At 43.1% G+C, this 17500-nt stretch overlaps 1 protein-coding gene across 2 annotated transcripts in view; it reads left to right on the top strand.

Moving 5' to 3' along the window:
* The first annotated feature begins 1416 nt into the window (after window positions 1–1416).
* Window positions 1417–17500, top strand: part of LOC132967154 (NT-3 growth factor receptor-like) — a 33595-nt gene continuing 17511 nt past the window's right edge. The window contains exons 1-5 of one of the 2 annotated variants that reach the window (XM_061034011.1): window positions 1417–1647; window positions 5459–5533; window positions 5828–5899; window positions 6581–6649; window positions 15166–15320. In XM_061034011.1, the coding sequence (XP_060889994.1) occupies window positions 5499–5533; window positions 5828–5899; window positions 6581–6649; window positions 15166–15320 (331 nt within the window). In that variant the 5' untranslated portion in view covers window positions 1417–1647; window positions 5459–5498. Of the gene's footprint in view, window positions 1648–5458; window positions 5534–5827; window positions 5900–6042; window positions 6650–15165; window positions 15321–17500 lie in introns of those variants that run through there. The other variant, XM_061034010.1, reaches the window with a different exon arrangement.

Here is a 17500-nt window from a genome sequence, read left to right as displayed (position 1 = left end):
TGCTTTGTATTCAACCAATTTGATTTAAAGTAACCTGAAGTAAAGCACAATGCAGAAACTTTTGTCATTTCCATCAGTGAAGGTTATTCCCCAAGGTTTTCCAGTCCAGCAGGCTGGTGTGAGGCATCTGTGGAACAATGATTTGACTTAGTGGCATGTACTCATCAAACACCTTCATGAGGTCTGCTGACAGTGGATTGTCTCTGGTCAGACATCCCCGTCCTGCTTCCTGGGAGGCTTTTTTCTAACAAGTATGGCTCCCTTCTCATTCACAGGTGTGACAAGGCCAGTTGGATCATAGAGGCAGATACTTGTCTTAACAGCTCTCTCCTAGTTAGGGGGTCAAGAGATGATCATCACATGAAGCTTTTCCTCCTCCACGAGGTATCTGACTCCCAGGGCCATGTTGTCTCCTTCCTTTATTTGATTTGGGCGTATAAAGACTCCCTTCTCAGGTCCAAGTTCCTGGTTCATGTTTTTCTTGCACTTCCTAAGCGGATCCATGGATTGATAAAAATGCATTCACTGGGTGATTGTCAACTTTACAAAAACTGTGTGAATGTAAACTTTACAAAAACTGTAAAATGGACAATAACTTTAGAAACGTTAATTTAAATGTGGATTACCTGCCAACTGTGTGAATTAATCAAAGTTTCAGTGCATGTGTCAGTCTGTGGTCTAACAGATAAAAACATGAAACAGCTCCTCTTCACATCACAGGTGAGTTAGCTCAGATTGTTCTGTGACCCATAAACACACACAACTCAATGAACTATTCTCTAAAGAATCAATAAACTGTAGAGTCTGACTGTACAATTCATCTTTTATTTTAAAAATAAATTATTTAACAGAGAGGTGAAGACTGTGTGCACCCCTGTGTGCGCATGCGCTTCCTCTCTCTCTCTCTCTCTCTCTCTCTCTCTCTCTCTCCTTCGCTTGCTCTATCATCCGCACCGTCTGGTACAAGCAACAGCGCGCGTGAGAGGAGAAACGGAGGGGAAGAGATGGAGGGATGACATGAAACGATACAGAAAGAGGAGCACCTCCTTTCATGTCTCACCTGGAATCATTTCTGGATTTTTTTTCTCTTTTTTTCTCTGCAGGGCGGCGATTTTTTTAGAAGAGCGGGGGAGCCGTGACTGGCATCATCAATACCTCTGACACACTCGAACACACACACACACACACACACACACACACACACACACACACACACACACACACACACATAAAGATAGATGTGTGTGTTCTGTGAGAAAAAGGTGAGAGCAGCGCTCACAGTCCCACGCAGGCGCAGAGCGGACAGGAGGATCTGAGTGTTTTTGTCGGTGCTGGTTGGGAAGTTGCGGACTGATCGGGGATCCTGAGTCGTGACGGTATGGAGAGGTTCGGCCCGGGATTCAGCGCGGTGTTTCCCCTGCGTCCTGGCAGCTGGAGGGTTTTGTTTCTGATCAGCAGCGTGTGTTTTCATGGATACCTGAGCTCCCTGCCGGACTGCCCGCCCACCTGCTCCTGCTCCCCCGCAGAGATCTTCTGTAACAAGTCGGACAGCAGCTCAATCTTCCCGCTGCTCTCCTTTCAGGGCACCGGGAGCTCGGCGAACATCAGCGGGGGCATCGAGGACCTCTTCCAGAACATCTCCTCCATGTGAGTCCGCTGCTGCTCACACCTCCGTGATCGGTGTGTGTATGTGTATGTGTATGTGTATGTCAGAGAGTGTGTGTGTGTGTGTGTGTGTGTGTGTGTGTGTGTCAATGTGTGTGTGTGTGTGTGTGTGTGTGTGTGTGTGTGTGTGTGTTAATAAGCTATATTTCTGATATGAGTTAAAAAATATTTAATAGAGGACCCTGACCCATGTCTGTAATAAAACGAAGAAAAAAAAAAAATTCAAGATTAGAGACGTAGATTTACAAGAATAAAGAATAAAGTTTAATTTTTACTTTTTTATTTATGAGATTAATGTCGTTATTTTAGTCTATATAAGAGCAGCAGCTGCCTGTTCAAAAATTACAAACTAGGAGCATCTTGTTATACTTTAGTAAAGGTTTCACTAATAATGAAATACGCTCCAGTTCAAGAGAAGGTTTCACTTCAACTTGCAAGAACTTGTTTATTTGTAAAATGATGTTTGAACACAAACTGGCTCTGCACATGAGACACTTTAACAAGGCAGATTGATAACAGACACAAATATACCATAGTTGTGTTTTGCAGATATGAAACTTCACATGCTTTTGGCTCAGCTTCACATTGTCATAAAATATCAGGACCCTGAAAAGATTCTGCAAGAAACTGAAGAAAGAACCACACTGACTGGGAGGAAGTTGTGTCTGCAGATGACTACTAGGTCTACCATAGGAGTTCTACTTTCATCATTTTCACGCAGACTGAACTCAAAATCGTAAATTTCTGAGATTATTGTAAAATAACATACCTTGGGATAAGAATTGGTCCTTCTCTTAAGGAATGGTTCATTTTGATTTGAAAGAAAAAAAAATCTAAAATTTCAAGTTTAAAGTCGTGAATTTACGAGAATAAAGTAATAAATTTACGACTTTAATTTTGAAATTTAAATTATTTTTTTTCTTTCATATCAAAATTAACCATTTAAATTCTTATCCCAAGGTATGTTATTTCTTTAGGTAAAAAAAAAAGGGAATCTGTTTTGTGGAGACGAGCATGCTATAGCACACTGTTGGGAATGACACACAAACGTTTGTATACGTTCAGGCAAGATTGAGGTCTCTATCTGGACCAAGTACAGCAGGGCGTCGTCTGCGTAGAGAGAGATTTTATACGTCAAACCTTTGATTGAAGTCGTAGCTCCACAAAGCACTCAATGGTACGGAGCCAGGACAGTGACAGCTAAAAACACCTGAACTAAACAAAACATTATTAGACCTCAACACCAGGAGTGTGTGTGTTTACGTGTGTGTGTGTGTGTGTGTGTGTGTGTGTGCGTGTGTGCGTGTGTGTGTGTGTGTGTGTGTGTGTGTGTGTGTCTGTGTCTGTGTGTGTCTGTGTTAATGTGTCTGTGTGTGTGTGTTCTTTATGACACATGATGACATATCATCAATACTTGTGGTCGATATTTAAACTCGGTCAATTATGAAAATGAATCAGCGTCAATATTTCCTTCAGTAACGAGCTGATGCTCTCTGACACGTCAATACTTCCTGCTTTCTGGACCAAGCACACATCGCAGTGTCGAGTGTGTGTGTGTGTCTATGTGTCAGTACGTGTGTTTGTGAGTGGCCGGATATGAAATAAAGGTTTACTGTTACTATGGCAACAAGCAATACAAAGATGGTTGACTACAGATGACACTTTAAACAGAACCAGAACAAACCCAGAGTTCAGATGAGGTCATACAGAGGTTAATAAACTCAGCTGCAGTTACTGATTATCACCAGAGGGGGTGCCACCGAGACACAAACTGATTTTTAGAGAATGTGTGGTCTGGAGGCGAGATCTGGAGTCACCTGTTCACAGAGAGAGAGGCCAAGTGAGAGATCTTCACATTTATGATCATCTAAAGGTCTCATTATGTAGTGATGTCACACACTGAGAATAACAACCGGAGCCTGTCAGGGACAAAAAGAACGACTTTCAGTGGACACAATTTGATCCATCAACCATCATGTTGATTGAAGGATGATGTTGATTGAGTGTTGATTTGATGTTGATTGATTGTTGATTGAAGGATGATGTTGATTGTTTGTTGATTGAAGGATGATGTTGATTGTTGATTGAAGGATGATGTTGATTGTTGATTGGAGGATGATGTTGATTGATTGTTGATTTGATGTTGATTGTTTGTTGATTGAAGGATGATGTTGATTGTTGATTGGAGGATGATGTTGATTGATTGTTGATTGGATGATGATGTTGATTGATTGTTGATTGGATGATGATGTTGATTGATTGTTGATTGGATGTTGATTGATTGTTGATTGGAGGATGATGTTGATTGATTGTTGATTGGATATTGATTGATTGTTGATTGGAGGATGATGTTGATTGATTGTTGATTGGAGGATGATGTTGATTGATTGTTGATTGGAGGATGATGTTGATTGATTGTTGATTGGATGTTGATTGATTGTTGATTGGAGGCTGATGTTGACTGATTGTTGAATGGATGATGATTGTTTGTTGATTGAAGGATGATGTTGATTGATTGTTGATTTGATGTTGATTATTGTTGATTGGAGGATGATGTTGATTGATTGTTGATTGGATGATGATGTTGATTGATTGTTGATTGGAAGATGATGTTGATTGATTCTTGATTGGAGGATGATGTTGATTGATTGTTGATTGGATGATGATGTTGATTGATTGTTTATTGGAAGATGATGTTGATTGATTCTTGATTGGAGGATGATGTTGATTAATTGTTGATTGGAAGATGATGTTGATTGATTCTTGATTGGAGGATGATGTTGATTAATTGTTGAGTTGAGGTTGATTGTTTGTTGATTGAAGGATGATGTTGATTGATTGTTAATTTGATGTTGATTGAAGGATGATGTTGATTGATTGTTGATTTGATGTTGATTGTTGATTGGAGGATGATGTTGATTGATTGTTGATTGGATGATGATGTTGGTTGATTGTTGATTGGAGGATGATGTTGATTGATTGTTGATTGGAGGATGATGTTGATTGATTGTTGAATGGATGTTGATTGTTTGTTGATTGAAGGATGATGTTGATTGATTGTTGATTTGATGTTGATTGATTGTTGATTGGAAGATGATGTTGATTGATTGTTGATTGGATGATGATGTTGATTGATTGTTGATTGGATGATGATGTTGATTGATTCTTGATTGGAGGATGATGTTGATTAATTGTTGAATTGATGTTGATGGTTTGTTGATTGAAGGATGATGTTGATTGATTGTTGATTTGATGTTGATTGATTGTTGATTGGAGGATGATGTTGATTGATTATTGAGTGGATGATGATTGTTTGTTGATTGGAGGATGATGTTGATTGATTGTTGATTGGAGGATGATGTTGATTGATTGTTGATTTGATGTTGATTGATTGTTGATTGGAGGATGATGTTGATTGATTATTGAGTGGATGATGATTGTTTGTTGATTGGAGGATGATGTTGATTGATTGTTGATTTGATGTTGATTGTTTATTGGAGGATGATGTTGATTGATTGTTGATTTGATGTTGATTGATTGTTGATTGGAGGATGATGTTGATTGATTATTGAGTGGATGATGATTGTTTGTTGATTGGAGGATGATGTTGATTGATTGTTGATTTGATGTTGATTGTTGATTGGAGGATGATGTTGAATGATTGTTGATTGGAGGATGATGTTGATTGATTATTGAGTGGATGATGATTGATTGTTGATTGAAGCATGATGTTGATTGATTGTTGATTGGATGATGATGTTGATTGATCTGAAGGTGTTTCCTGTGCTTGCAGACACATCGAGAACTGGACGGGTCTGCAGACGTTAAGAGACATGGACATGGAGCTGTACACGGGTCTGCAGAGACTGTGAGTCACAACACAATCAAACACACAATATATAAATACATATAAAGAAATAACATATGAATATGTTTCTACTGTTTCTCATCACACTGACGTCACTTTGAGTTTCTCAGACGTAGAAAAATTATCTTAACACCACAACAGTGGAATATAAACAAGTTCAGAAATGAGAATAAGAAACATGGAAGTTAGTTCAGTTCATAGAAAATACACAGCTGTGTGTGTATTCACTGTGTGTTTGTGTGTGTGTGTGTGTGTGTGTGTGTGTGTGTGTGTGTGTGTACTTGTGTATTTCAGAACTATTACGAGGAGTAACTTGCACACGATACAAGCTCGAGTTTTTTCCAAGAACCCCCAACTACGCTACATGTGAGTACACGTGAAACCTTCAAATCAGCAGTGTGTCTGCGGAGTGTGTGTGTGTGTGTGTGTGTGTGTGTGTGTGTGTGTGTCTGTGGTGTGTGTCTGTGGTGTGTGTGTGTGTCTGGTGTGTGTGTGTGTGTGGAATCTTGTCTAAAAGTGTGTGTAGTGGAAAAAGTCAGCAAACACATGCACATCCCTTATTCCAGTGCTGAGTTGTTAAAAACCACTAGATATGATAAATAGGTACATCATGGGGGTAAACTGGTTAAGTCATTTTGTTGCAAAGCTGCAGAGAAACAGCACACAGCCAAAGGGAGAGGCAGACAGGAAGAAGGACTGCTGGGGCAGAGCTCGAGGTCAGAGGTCAGGTCAAGGATCTAACAAAGAAGACAGGTCGTAGGCAAGAAGGGTTGGTAACAGAGAAACAGGCCTAGAGGGAGTAATGTCACCTGTTCACCTGTTCACACCTGTTTTCACCTGTTCACACCTGTTTACCTGTTCACACCTGTTCACCTGTTCACACCTGTTCCCACCTGTTTACCTGTTCACACCTGTTTTCACCTGTTCACACCTGTTTACCTGTTCGTACCTGTTTTCACCTGTTCACCTGTTTACCTGTTCACACCTGTTCACACCTGTTTACCTGTTCCCAACCGGTTCCCTACCTTTCTTGTCTCTGTTTCCCAGAAATCTGTCGAAGAATCCGATCTCCACGCTGTCTTGGCAGATCTTTGAACACCTGCAGCTCTCTGGACTGTGAGATTTATTTTCCCCTCATATGATACACACACACACACACACACACACACACACGCAAACACACATGCAAACACACATGCAAACACACACACACATACAAATACACACACACACACACACACGCATGGAAATATTTCTGTAGAATCAGACGGCTGCTGTCCGTGGTGCTGAATCCTCTGAGCTCATATTTTACAAATCTCAGTCAACTTGAACCTTTTATAATCTCATGAAAAAGTAAAACACAGCTTTGATCAAAAAGGAACGAAGAAAATATCATGAGAAATCATCGAGACATCACTGAGAAAGAATGTTCTGGCAGGCCGTCAACCAACGATCCAGTGGGGAGGGGGTAAGGTTGGGGTGGGGGTTGTTCTGGCAGGCTGTCAACCAATGATCTTGAGGAGCCTAAGAGAGCTCAAGAGCTCCCAGGAAAGTAGGTGGTTAGTGACTGAGATTTACAGATAGATACATGCAGTAATATGATGTACTGTATATGCACAGAGAGAGAGAGAGAGAGAGAGAGAGAGAGAGACAGGAGCTCAGGGTGCCAGTTCCCCTGGTAGTCTAAGCCTATAGCAGCATAACTAAGAGCTGGTCTACACCAGCCCTAACTATAAGATTTATCAAAAAGGAAAGTTTTAAGTCTATTCTTAGAAATACAGACTGTGTCTGCCTCCCGGACCCCGGCTGGAAGGCGGTTCCAGAGGAGAGGAGCCCGATAACTGAAGGCTTTACCCCCCATAGTACACTTAGAGACTGTAGGTACCACCAGCAGGCCTGCACTCCGGGACCGCAACGCTCTCGAGGGACAGTACAGCACGTTCCTTAAGATAAGATGGTGCCTGGCCATTTAGAGCTTTGTAAGTGAGAAGAAGGATCTTGAATTCTATTCTAGACTGTATAGGGAGCCAGTGCAGAGAAGCCAGGACAGGAGTAATGTGGTCCCTTTTCCTAGTTCTGGTCAGTACACGAGCTGCAGCGTTCTGGACTAGTTGAAGAGTATTTAGAGACTTGCCAGAGCACCCTGACAAAAGAGAGTTACAATAATCCAGTCTGGAGGTAACAAATGCATGAACTAGTTTTTCTGCATCATTTTGCGACAGGATATTGCTGATCTTGGATATATTACAAAGGTGAAAATAGGCTGTTCTTGAAACTTGACTGATGTGAGAGCTAAAGGACATATATTGATCAAAAAGAACTGCTAGATTCCTAACAGTGGTGCTAGATGCCAGGCTGATGTCACTAAGGACAGTCAAATCACTAGAAAAAGTCTCTCTGAGGTTTTTAGGGCCTAGCACAATAACTGCAGTCTTGTCTGAGTTAAGTAGCAAAAAAATTCTGGTCATCCAGGTCCTAACGTCCTTAAGGCACGTTTCTAGCTGACATAACTGACTGGTGCCATCGGGCTTCATTGATACATAAAGCTAAGTATCATCTGCATAACAATGAAACTGTATGGAGTGTTTCCTCATAATATTTCCCAGAGGAAGCATATATAATGTAAAGAGAATTGGTCCAAGCACTGAACCTTGTGGGACTCCATGGCAAACTTTAGTGTGCATAGAGGACTAATCATTAACATGTACAAACTGAGATCGGTCTGATAAGTAGGATTCAAACCAACTTAAAGCAGTCCCTGTAATTCCAAGTAAATGTTCTAGTCTGTATAATAGGATCTGATGGTCAATGGTGTCAAAAGCAGCACTAAGATTTAACAAGACGAGCACAGAGAGAAGTCCCCTGTCTGAAGCTAGAAGTAGATTGTTTGTAACTTTAACTAGTGCAGTCTCAGTGCTATGGTGGACTCTAAATCCTGACTGAAACTCCTCAAATAAACTGTTGTCATGGAGAAAGTCACACAGCTGATTAGCTACCACCTTCTCCAGGATCTTTGAGATAACAGGAAGGTTGGATATAGGCCTATAGTTAGCTAGAGTTCCTGAATCTAGAGTAGGCTTTTTAAGTAGAGGTTTGATTACCGCTACTTTAAATGCCTGTGGTACATAGCCTGTCAGTAAAGACAAAATGATCATATCTAATATAGAGTTGCTAACTAAGGGAAAGACTTCCTTAAACAGCTTGGTTGGGATTGGGTCCAAAAGACAGGTTGACGGTTTCAACACAGAAAAAATGGAATTTAGCTCTGAAAGGTCGATTGGATAAAAACAGTCTAGACTAATATCTGGTCCTGGAACTGTCTCTGCCGTATCAGACGTATCTGCACCAGGTAAGGGCAGGAGGTTGCCAATTTTGTCTCTGATGGCTAGAATTATGTTGTTGAAAAAGCTCAGGAAATCATTACTGCTGAGGGCTAAAGGAATACAAGGCTCAATGGAGCCATGACTCTCTGTCAGCCTGGCTACAGTGCTGAAAAGGTATCTAGGATTTCCTTTGTTTTCCTCGATTAGAGAGGAGTAGTAGGCAGCTTGGGCGTGACGTAGAGCCTTCATATATCTTCTATGACTATCCTGTCAGAATAAACAAGATTCTACCATTTTGGTTGAGCGCCATATTCTTTCAAAATTCTGCGACGATTGTTTTAGAGTACGGGTTTCTGAGTTGAACCATGGAGCCACTCTCTGCCGCTTGACAACCCTCCGTTCCAGGGGAGCAATCGAATCCAGAGTAACTCTCAGTGAATCCACTGCACTATCAACAAACTGATCTAGCTGAGAGGGACTAAAGCTATCATAAGAGTTTCCAACTGGGTTGAAACACGGTACTGAATCAAAAGCAGCTGAAATAGCTTCCTTAAATCTAGCTACAGCACTATCCGACAAACTTCTAGAAAGCACACCTCTTCCAGGCAGAGGTAATTCTAGTAGGACAAAATCAAATGTAATAAAAAAATGGTCTGATAGAAGAGGATTTTCTAGGAAAACTGTAAGGTTATGGATTTCAATGCCATAAGCTAAAACAAGATCCAGGGTGTGGTTAAAACGATGAGTAGGTTCGTTTACACCCTGGGTGAAACCAATAGAGTCTAATAATGACATGAAAGCTGTGCTAAGGCTATCATTATCAACATCCACATGGATATTGCAGTCACCTACAACACTTATTCTATCACTGCTAAGGACTAAATCTGATAAAAATTCAGCAAATTCAGATAGAAACTCAGAATATGGGCCAGGAGGACGGTAAACTACAACAACTAGAACTGGCTGAAAGGTTCTTGAGACTGGATGTGGAAGACTAAGAACAAGGCTTTCAAAAGAAGAAAAATTCAGCTTTGGTCGAGGGTTAATTAAAAGACTGGAATTAAAAATAGCTGCTACTCCACCACCTCGTCCGGTGTCTCGAGGTATATGAGTATTAAAATGACTGGGAGGAGTGGATTCATTCAAACTAACATATTCATCTCGACACAGCCAGGTTTCAGTCAAAGAAAGTAAATCAATATGCTGATCTGATATCAGATCATTCACTAAAAGAGATTTGGATGCTAAGGACCTAATGTTCAAAAGTCCACAGTGAATCCTCCGATCTTGTAGCAAAATCGTATTCGTAGTTTTGATTCTAATGAGATTTTGACGATCCACGCCATTTGGATGACTTATAAAAAACGGGTCTGGGCCGGGGGACAGACACAGTACCTATAGTATAACTACAGTTCGATTCAGAATTACAGCTATAGTGACTGGGAGACAGATCTAAGGGAGGCGCAGAGAAGTGTGTAAGACTGCAGCTCTGCCTCCTGGTCTGAACTCTGTGTTGTTGTCAGGGTTTTGGACTAATAACCTCTGCTATGTTTCTAGATAATAGAGCTGCACCGTCCAAAGTGGGATGGATGCCGTCTCTAGCTAGCAGACCAGGTTTTCCCCAAAAAGACTGCCAGTTATCTATGAAGCCCACATCGTGTGCTGGACACCACCTCGACAGCCAGCGGTTGAGTGATGACATGCGGCTATACATGTCATCACTGGTCTGATTTGGGAGGGGACCAGAGAACACTACGGAGTCCGACATCGTCTTAGTACACACCGACTCCACATTAACCTTAGTGACTTCAGACTGGCGTAGTCGGGAGTCATTAGTGCCGATAATCAGAGTTTTGTTCTCAGCGGGTGTGTCAATGAGTGGGGAAAATTTGTTTGAAACGTGAAGTGATTGGTGGGGAACCGTGAGTTTCGATTTTCGACTATGCTTCCCTCGGACAGTAACCCAGCCACCGCCTCCTGACTGCTCGGGAGCTACCGGGGGGGAAGCCAAGCTATGTCGGCCCGCACCGGCTACAGGTGGCTGGCTAACTACTGCTGCATACGATGACTCTGACTCAATGGTGCGGAGCCGTCTCTCTAACTCAGACACCCTCGCCTCCGAAGTTAAAAATAAACTACATTTCTTACATGTATCATTATCACTAAAGGAGGACGAGGAATAACTTAACATCTGACACGTAGAGCAGGAGAGATCAGGAGAGGGAGAGACAGAAAAAGAAGCCATTGTAAAGCTAACTGCTAAGCTAAGCTAAGAGTAGGTACAAAGTAACACAGTACAGAGGAGAACAGAACAGAAAATGATGCAATACGCTCACCGTAGTACGCTGCTCTGCTCAGGTGCTGCTCGCTGCTCTGCTCAGGTGCTCGGTGACATCACCGAGACATCACTGAGACATCACTGAGACATCACCGAGAAATCACCGAGAAATCACCGAGACATTACTGAGAAATCATCGAGACATGACCAAGACATCACCGAGACATTACTGAGAAATCATCTCAATATCACCAAGACATTACTGAGAAATCATCGAGACATCACCGGGACATTCCCGAGAAATCACAGAGACATCACAGAGACATTACTGAGAAATCATCTAGACATCACAGAGACATTACTGAGAAATATTTGAGACATCACAGAGACATCACCGAGACATCACAGAGACATCACCGAGACATCACAGAGACATCACTGAGACATCACTGAGACATCACTGAGACATCACCGACACATCACCGAGACATCACTGACACATCACCGACACATCACCGAGACATCACAGAGACATCACCGACACATCAACGACACATCACCGACACATCACAGAGACATCACAGAGACATCACTGACACATCACAGAGACATCACAGAGACATCAACCGACGATCTTGAGGAGCCTAGGAGAGCTCAAGAGCTCCCAGGAAAGTAGGTGGTTAGTGACTGAGATTTATAGATAGATACATGCAGTAATATGATGTACTGTATATGCAGAGAGAGAGAGAGAGAGAGAGAGAGAGAGAGAGAGGAGCTCAGGGTGCCAGTTCCCCCGGTAGTCTAAGCCTATAGCAGCATAACTAAGAGCTGGTCTACACCAGCCCTAACTATAAGATTTATCAAAAAGGAAAGTTTTAAGTCTAATCTTAAAAATACAGACTGTGTCTGCCTCCCGGACCCCGGCTGGAAGGCAGTTCCAGAGGAGAGGAGCCCGATAACTGAAGGCTTTACCCCCCATAGTACACTTGGAGACTGTAGGTACCACCAGCAGGCCTGCACTCCGGGACCGCAACGCTCTCGAGGGACAGTACAGTACTAGTAGCTCCTTAAGATAAGATGGTGCCTGGCCATTTAGAGCTTTGTAGGTGAGAAGAAGGATCTTGAATTCTATTCTAGACTGTATAGGGAGCCAGTGCAGAGAAGCCAGGACAGGAGTAATGTGGTCCCATTTCCTGGTTCTGGTCAGTACACGAGCTGCAGAATTCTGGACCCGTTGAAGAGTCTTTAGAGATTTGCCAGAGCACCCTGACAAAAGAGAGTTACAATAATCCAGTCTGGAGGTAACAAATGCATGAACTAGTTTTTCTGCATCACTTTGCGACAGGATATTCCTGATCTTGGATATATTACGAAGGTGAAAGTAGGCTGTTCTTGAAACTTGACTGATGTGAGAGCTAAAAGACATATCTTGATCAAAAATAACTCCTAGATTCCTAACAGTGGTGCTAGATGCCAGGCTGATGTCATTAAGGACAGTCACATCACTAGAAAAAGTCTCTCTGAGGTTCTTAGGGCCAAGCACAATAACTTCAGTCTTGTCTGAGTTAAGTAGCAAAAAATTTCTGGTCATCCAGGTCCTAACGTCCTAACATCACAGACACATCACAGAGACATCACAGAGACATGACAGAGACATCACAGAGACATCACTGACACATCACCGACACATCACCGACACATCACCGACACATCACAGAGACATAACAGAGACATCACAGAGACATCACAGAGACATCACTGAGACATCACAGACACATCACAAAGACATCACTGAGACATCACAGACACATCACAAAGACATCACTGACACATCACAGAGACATAACAGAGACATCACAGAGACATCACAGAGACATCACTGACACATCACTGACACATCACCGACACATCAACGACACATCACCGACAAATCACAGAGACATAACAGAGACATCACAGAGACATCACAGAGACATCACTGACACATCACCGACACATCAACGACACATCACCGACACATCACAGAGACATAACAGAGACATCACAGACACATCACAGAGACATCACTGACACATCACCGACACATCAACGACACATCACCGACACATCACAGAGACATAACAGAGACATCACAGAGACATCACAGAGACATCACTGAGACATCACCGACACATCACAGAGACATCACCGACACATCACAGACACATCAACGACACATCACCGACACATCACCGACACATCACAGAGACATCACAGAGACATCACTGACACATCAACAACACATCACCGACACATCACCGACACATCACAGAGACATCACAGAGACATCACAGAGACATCACTGACACATCAACAACACATCACCGACACATCACCGACACATCACAGAGACATCACAGAGACATCACTGACACATCAACAACACATCACCGACACATCACAGAGACATCACAGAGACATCACAGAGACATCACTGACACATCAACGACACATCACCGACACATCACCGACACATCACAGAGACATCACAGAGACATCACAGAGACATCACTGACACATCAACGACACATCACCGACACATCAACGACACATCACCGACAAATCACAGAGACATAACAGAGACATCACAGAGACATCACAGAGACATCACTGACACATCACCGACACATCAACGACACATCACCGACACATCACAGAGACATAACAGAGACATCACAGACACATCACAGAGACATCACTGACACATCACCGACACATCAACGACACATCACCGACACATCACAGAGACATAACAGAGACATCACAGAGACATCACAGAGACATCACTGAGACATCACCGACACATCACAGAGACATCACCGACACATCACCGACACATCAACGACACATCACCGACACATCACAGAGACATCACAGAGACATCACAGAGACATCACTGACACATCAACAACACATCACCGACACATCACCGACACATCACAGAGACATCACAGAGACATCACTGACACATCAACAACACATCACCGACACATCACAGAGACATCACAGAGACATCACAGAGACATCACTGACACATCAACGACACATCACCGACACATCACAGAGACATCACAGAGACATCACAGAGACATCACTGACACATCAACGACACATCACAGAGACATCACAGAGACATCACCGACACATCACAGAGACATCACAGAGACATCACTGACACATCAACGACACATCACCGACACATCACCGACACATCACAGAGACATCACAGAGACATCACAGAGACATCACTGACACATCAACGACACATCAACGACACATCACCGACACATCACAGAGACATCACAGAGACATCACTGAGACATCACAGAGACATCACTGAGACATCAACGACACATCACAGACACATCACCGACACATCACAGAGACATCACAGAGACATCACAGAGACATCACAGAGACATCACTGACACATCAACGACACATCACCGACACATCACCGACACATCACAGAGACATCACAGAGACATCACTGACACATCAACGACACATCAACGACACATCACCGACACATCACAGAGACATCACCGACACATCACAGAGACATCACAGAGACATCACAGAGACATCATCGAGATATCACAGAGACATCACTAAGAAATCAACGATACATCACTGACAAATTATCGAGAAATCACAGACAACACATCCACCTTTATACACATAAACACACACCTGCTGTGGTCAACACAATAATCACAGTCTGACAATCTCCCTGACCAAGTGTGTGTGACTGTGTGTGTGCTAAGATGATTCTGTTGAGGGTTAGGAGTCCCTCATTATATTCCCTAGCAACCGTTACTGGGGAGCTCAGTGTTATCTGACGTCACACACACACACACACACACACACACACACACACACACACACACACACACACACACACACACACACACACACACACACACACACACAGACAAAGGTGAATGTGACTCAGATCAGACCTCTGTGTGTGTGTGTGTGTGTGTCTGCAGTCACCTGGAGGAGGTGGTGTTTACCTGTGGCTGTGAGATCCGCTGGCTGCAGCTATGGCAACAGAGAGGGGAGGCGGGGCTTAGCAACCAACAGTTATACTGTGCTGATAACATCACGAGGATCCCTCTGCAGGATATGAACATCAGCAGCTGTGGTGAGTTAGCACACACACACACACACACACACACACACACACACACACACACACACTTCAGACAGTCTGAGGACTGTTTCACAACAGAGGAGGGGATGGGCATAATGAAGCTCATGGTTATGACATCACAGGTCCAGGTGTCCAGATACCTTTAGCCATGCAGAGTTAATCACAGAGTATTTTCAGGTTGGGTAGGTTTTCACTTTCAGAGCAATAGAGTTCCAATCACCTTTTCATTTGATCTTTGTGTTCAAAATATCAGATTTAGTAATAACATCAGACATTAATATTCAAGTTATTCATGTGAACTTAAACCACCTGAACAGTCTGGAGTTCACCTTAAACCTTAAACCACCTGAACAGTCTGGAGTTCACCTTAAACCACCTGAACAGTCTGGAGTTCACCTTAAACTACCTGAACAGTCTGGAGTTCACCTTAAACCACCTGAACAGTCTGGAGTTCACCTTAAACCTTAAACCACCTGAACAGTCTGGAGTTCACCTTAAACTACCTGAACAGTCTGGAGTTCACCTTAAACCACCTGAACAGTCTGGAGTTCACCTTAAACCTTAAACCACCTGAACAGTCTGGAGTTCACCTTAAACCACCTGAACAGTCTGGAGTTCACCATAAACCACCTGAAAAGTCTGGAGTTCACCTTAAACCACCTGAACAGTCTGGAGTTCACCATAAACCACCTGAACAGTCTGGAGTTCACCTTAAACCACCTGAACAGTCTGGAGTTCACCATAAACCACCTGAACAGTCTGGAGTTCACCATAAACCACCTGAACAGTCTGGAATTCACCATAAACCACCTGAACAGTCTGGAGTTCACCTTAAACCACCTGAACAGTCTGGAGTTCACCTTAAACCACCTGAACAGTCTGGAGTTCACCTTAAACCACCTGAACAGTCTGGAGTTCACCATAAACCACCTGAACAGTCTGGAGTTCACCATAAACCACCTGAACAGTCTGGAATTCACCATAAACCACCTGAACAGTCTGGAGTTCACCTTAAACCACCTGAACAGTCTGGAGTTCACCTTAAACCACCTGAACAGTCTGGAGTTCACCTTAAACCACCTGAACAGTCTGGAGTTCACCTTAAACCACCTGAACAGTCTGGAGTTCACCATAAACCACCTGAACAGTCTGGAGTTCACCATAAACCACCTGAACAGTCTGGAGTTCACCATAAACCACCTGAACAGTCTGGAATTCACCATAAACCACCTGAACAGTCTGGAGTTCACCATAAACCACCTGAACAGTCTGGAGTTCACCTTAAACCTTAAACCACCTGAACAGTCTGGAGTTCACCTTAAACCACCTGAACAGTCTGGAGTTCACCATAAACCACCTGAACAGTCTGGAGTTCACCATAAACCACCTGAACAGTCTGGAGTTCACCATAAACCACCTGAACAGTCTGGAGTTCACCATAAACCACCTGAACAGTCTGGAATTCACCATAAACCACCTGAACAGTCTGGAGTTCACCATAAACCACCTGAACAGTCTGGAGTTCACCTTAAACCTTAAACCACCTGAACAGTCTGGAGTTCACCTTAAACCACCTGAACAGTCTGGAGTTCACCATAAACCACCTGAAAAGTCTGGAGTTCACCTTAAACCACCTGAACAGTCTGGAGTTCACCATAAACCACCTGAACAGTCTGGAGTTCACCTTAAACCACCTGAACAGTCTGGAGTTCACCATAAACCACCTGAACAGTCTGGAGTTCACCATAAACCACCTGAACAGTCTGGAATTCACCATAAACCACCTGAACAGTCTGGAGTTCACCTTAAACCACCTGAACAGTCTGGAGTTCACCTTAAACCACCTGAACAGTCTGGAGTTCACCTTAAACCACCTGAACAGTCTGGAGTTCACCATAAACCACCTGAACAGTCTGGAGTTCACCATAAACCACCTGAACAGTCTGGAATTCACCATAAACCACCTGAACAGTCTGGAGTTCACCTTAAACCACCTGAACAGTCTGGAGTTCACCTTAAACCACCTGAACAGTCTGGAGTTCACCTTAAACCACCTGAACAGTCTGGAGTTCACCTTAAACCACCTGAACAGTCTGGAGTTCACCATAAACCACCTGAACAGTCTGGAGTTCACCTTAAACCACCTGAACAGTCTGGAGTTCACCATAAAC

This window comes from Labrus mixtus, unplaced genomic scaffold, assembly GCF_963584025.1.
Source record: "Labrus mixtus unplaced genomic scaffold, fLabMix1.1 SCAFFOLD_65, whole genome shotgun sequence".
In the NCBI taxonomy this organism is placed as follows: Eukaryota; Metazoa; Chordata; class Actinopteri; order Labriformes; family Labridae; genus Labrus; species Labrus mixtus.
The sequence above is the reverse complement of the archived record's forward strand: the minus strand, read 5'-3'. Positions and strand labels throughout refer to the sequence as shown.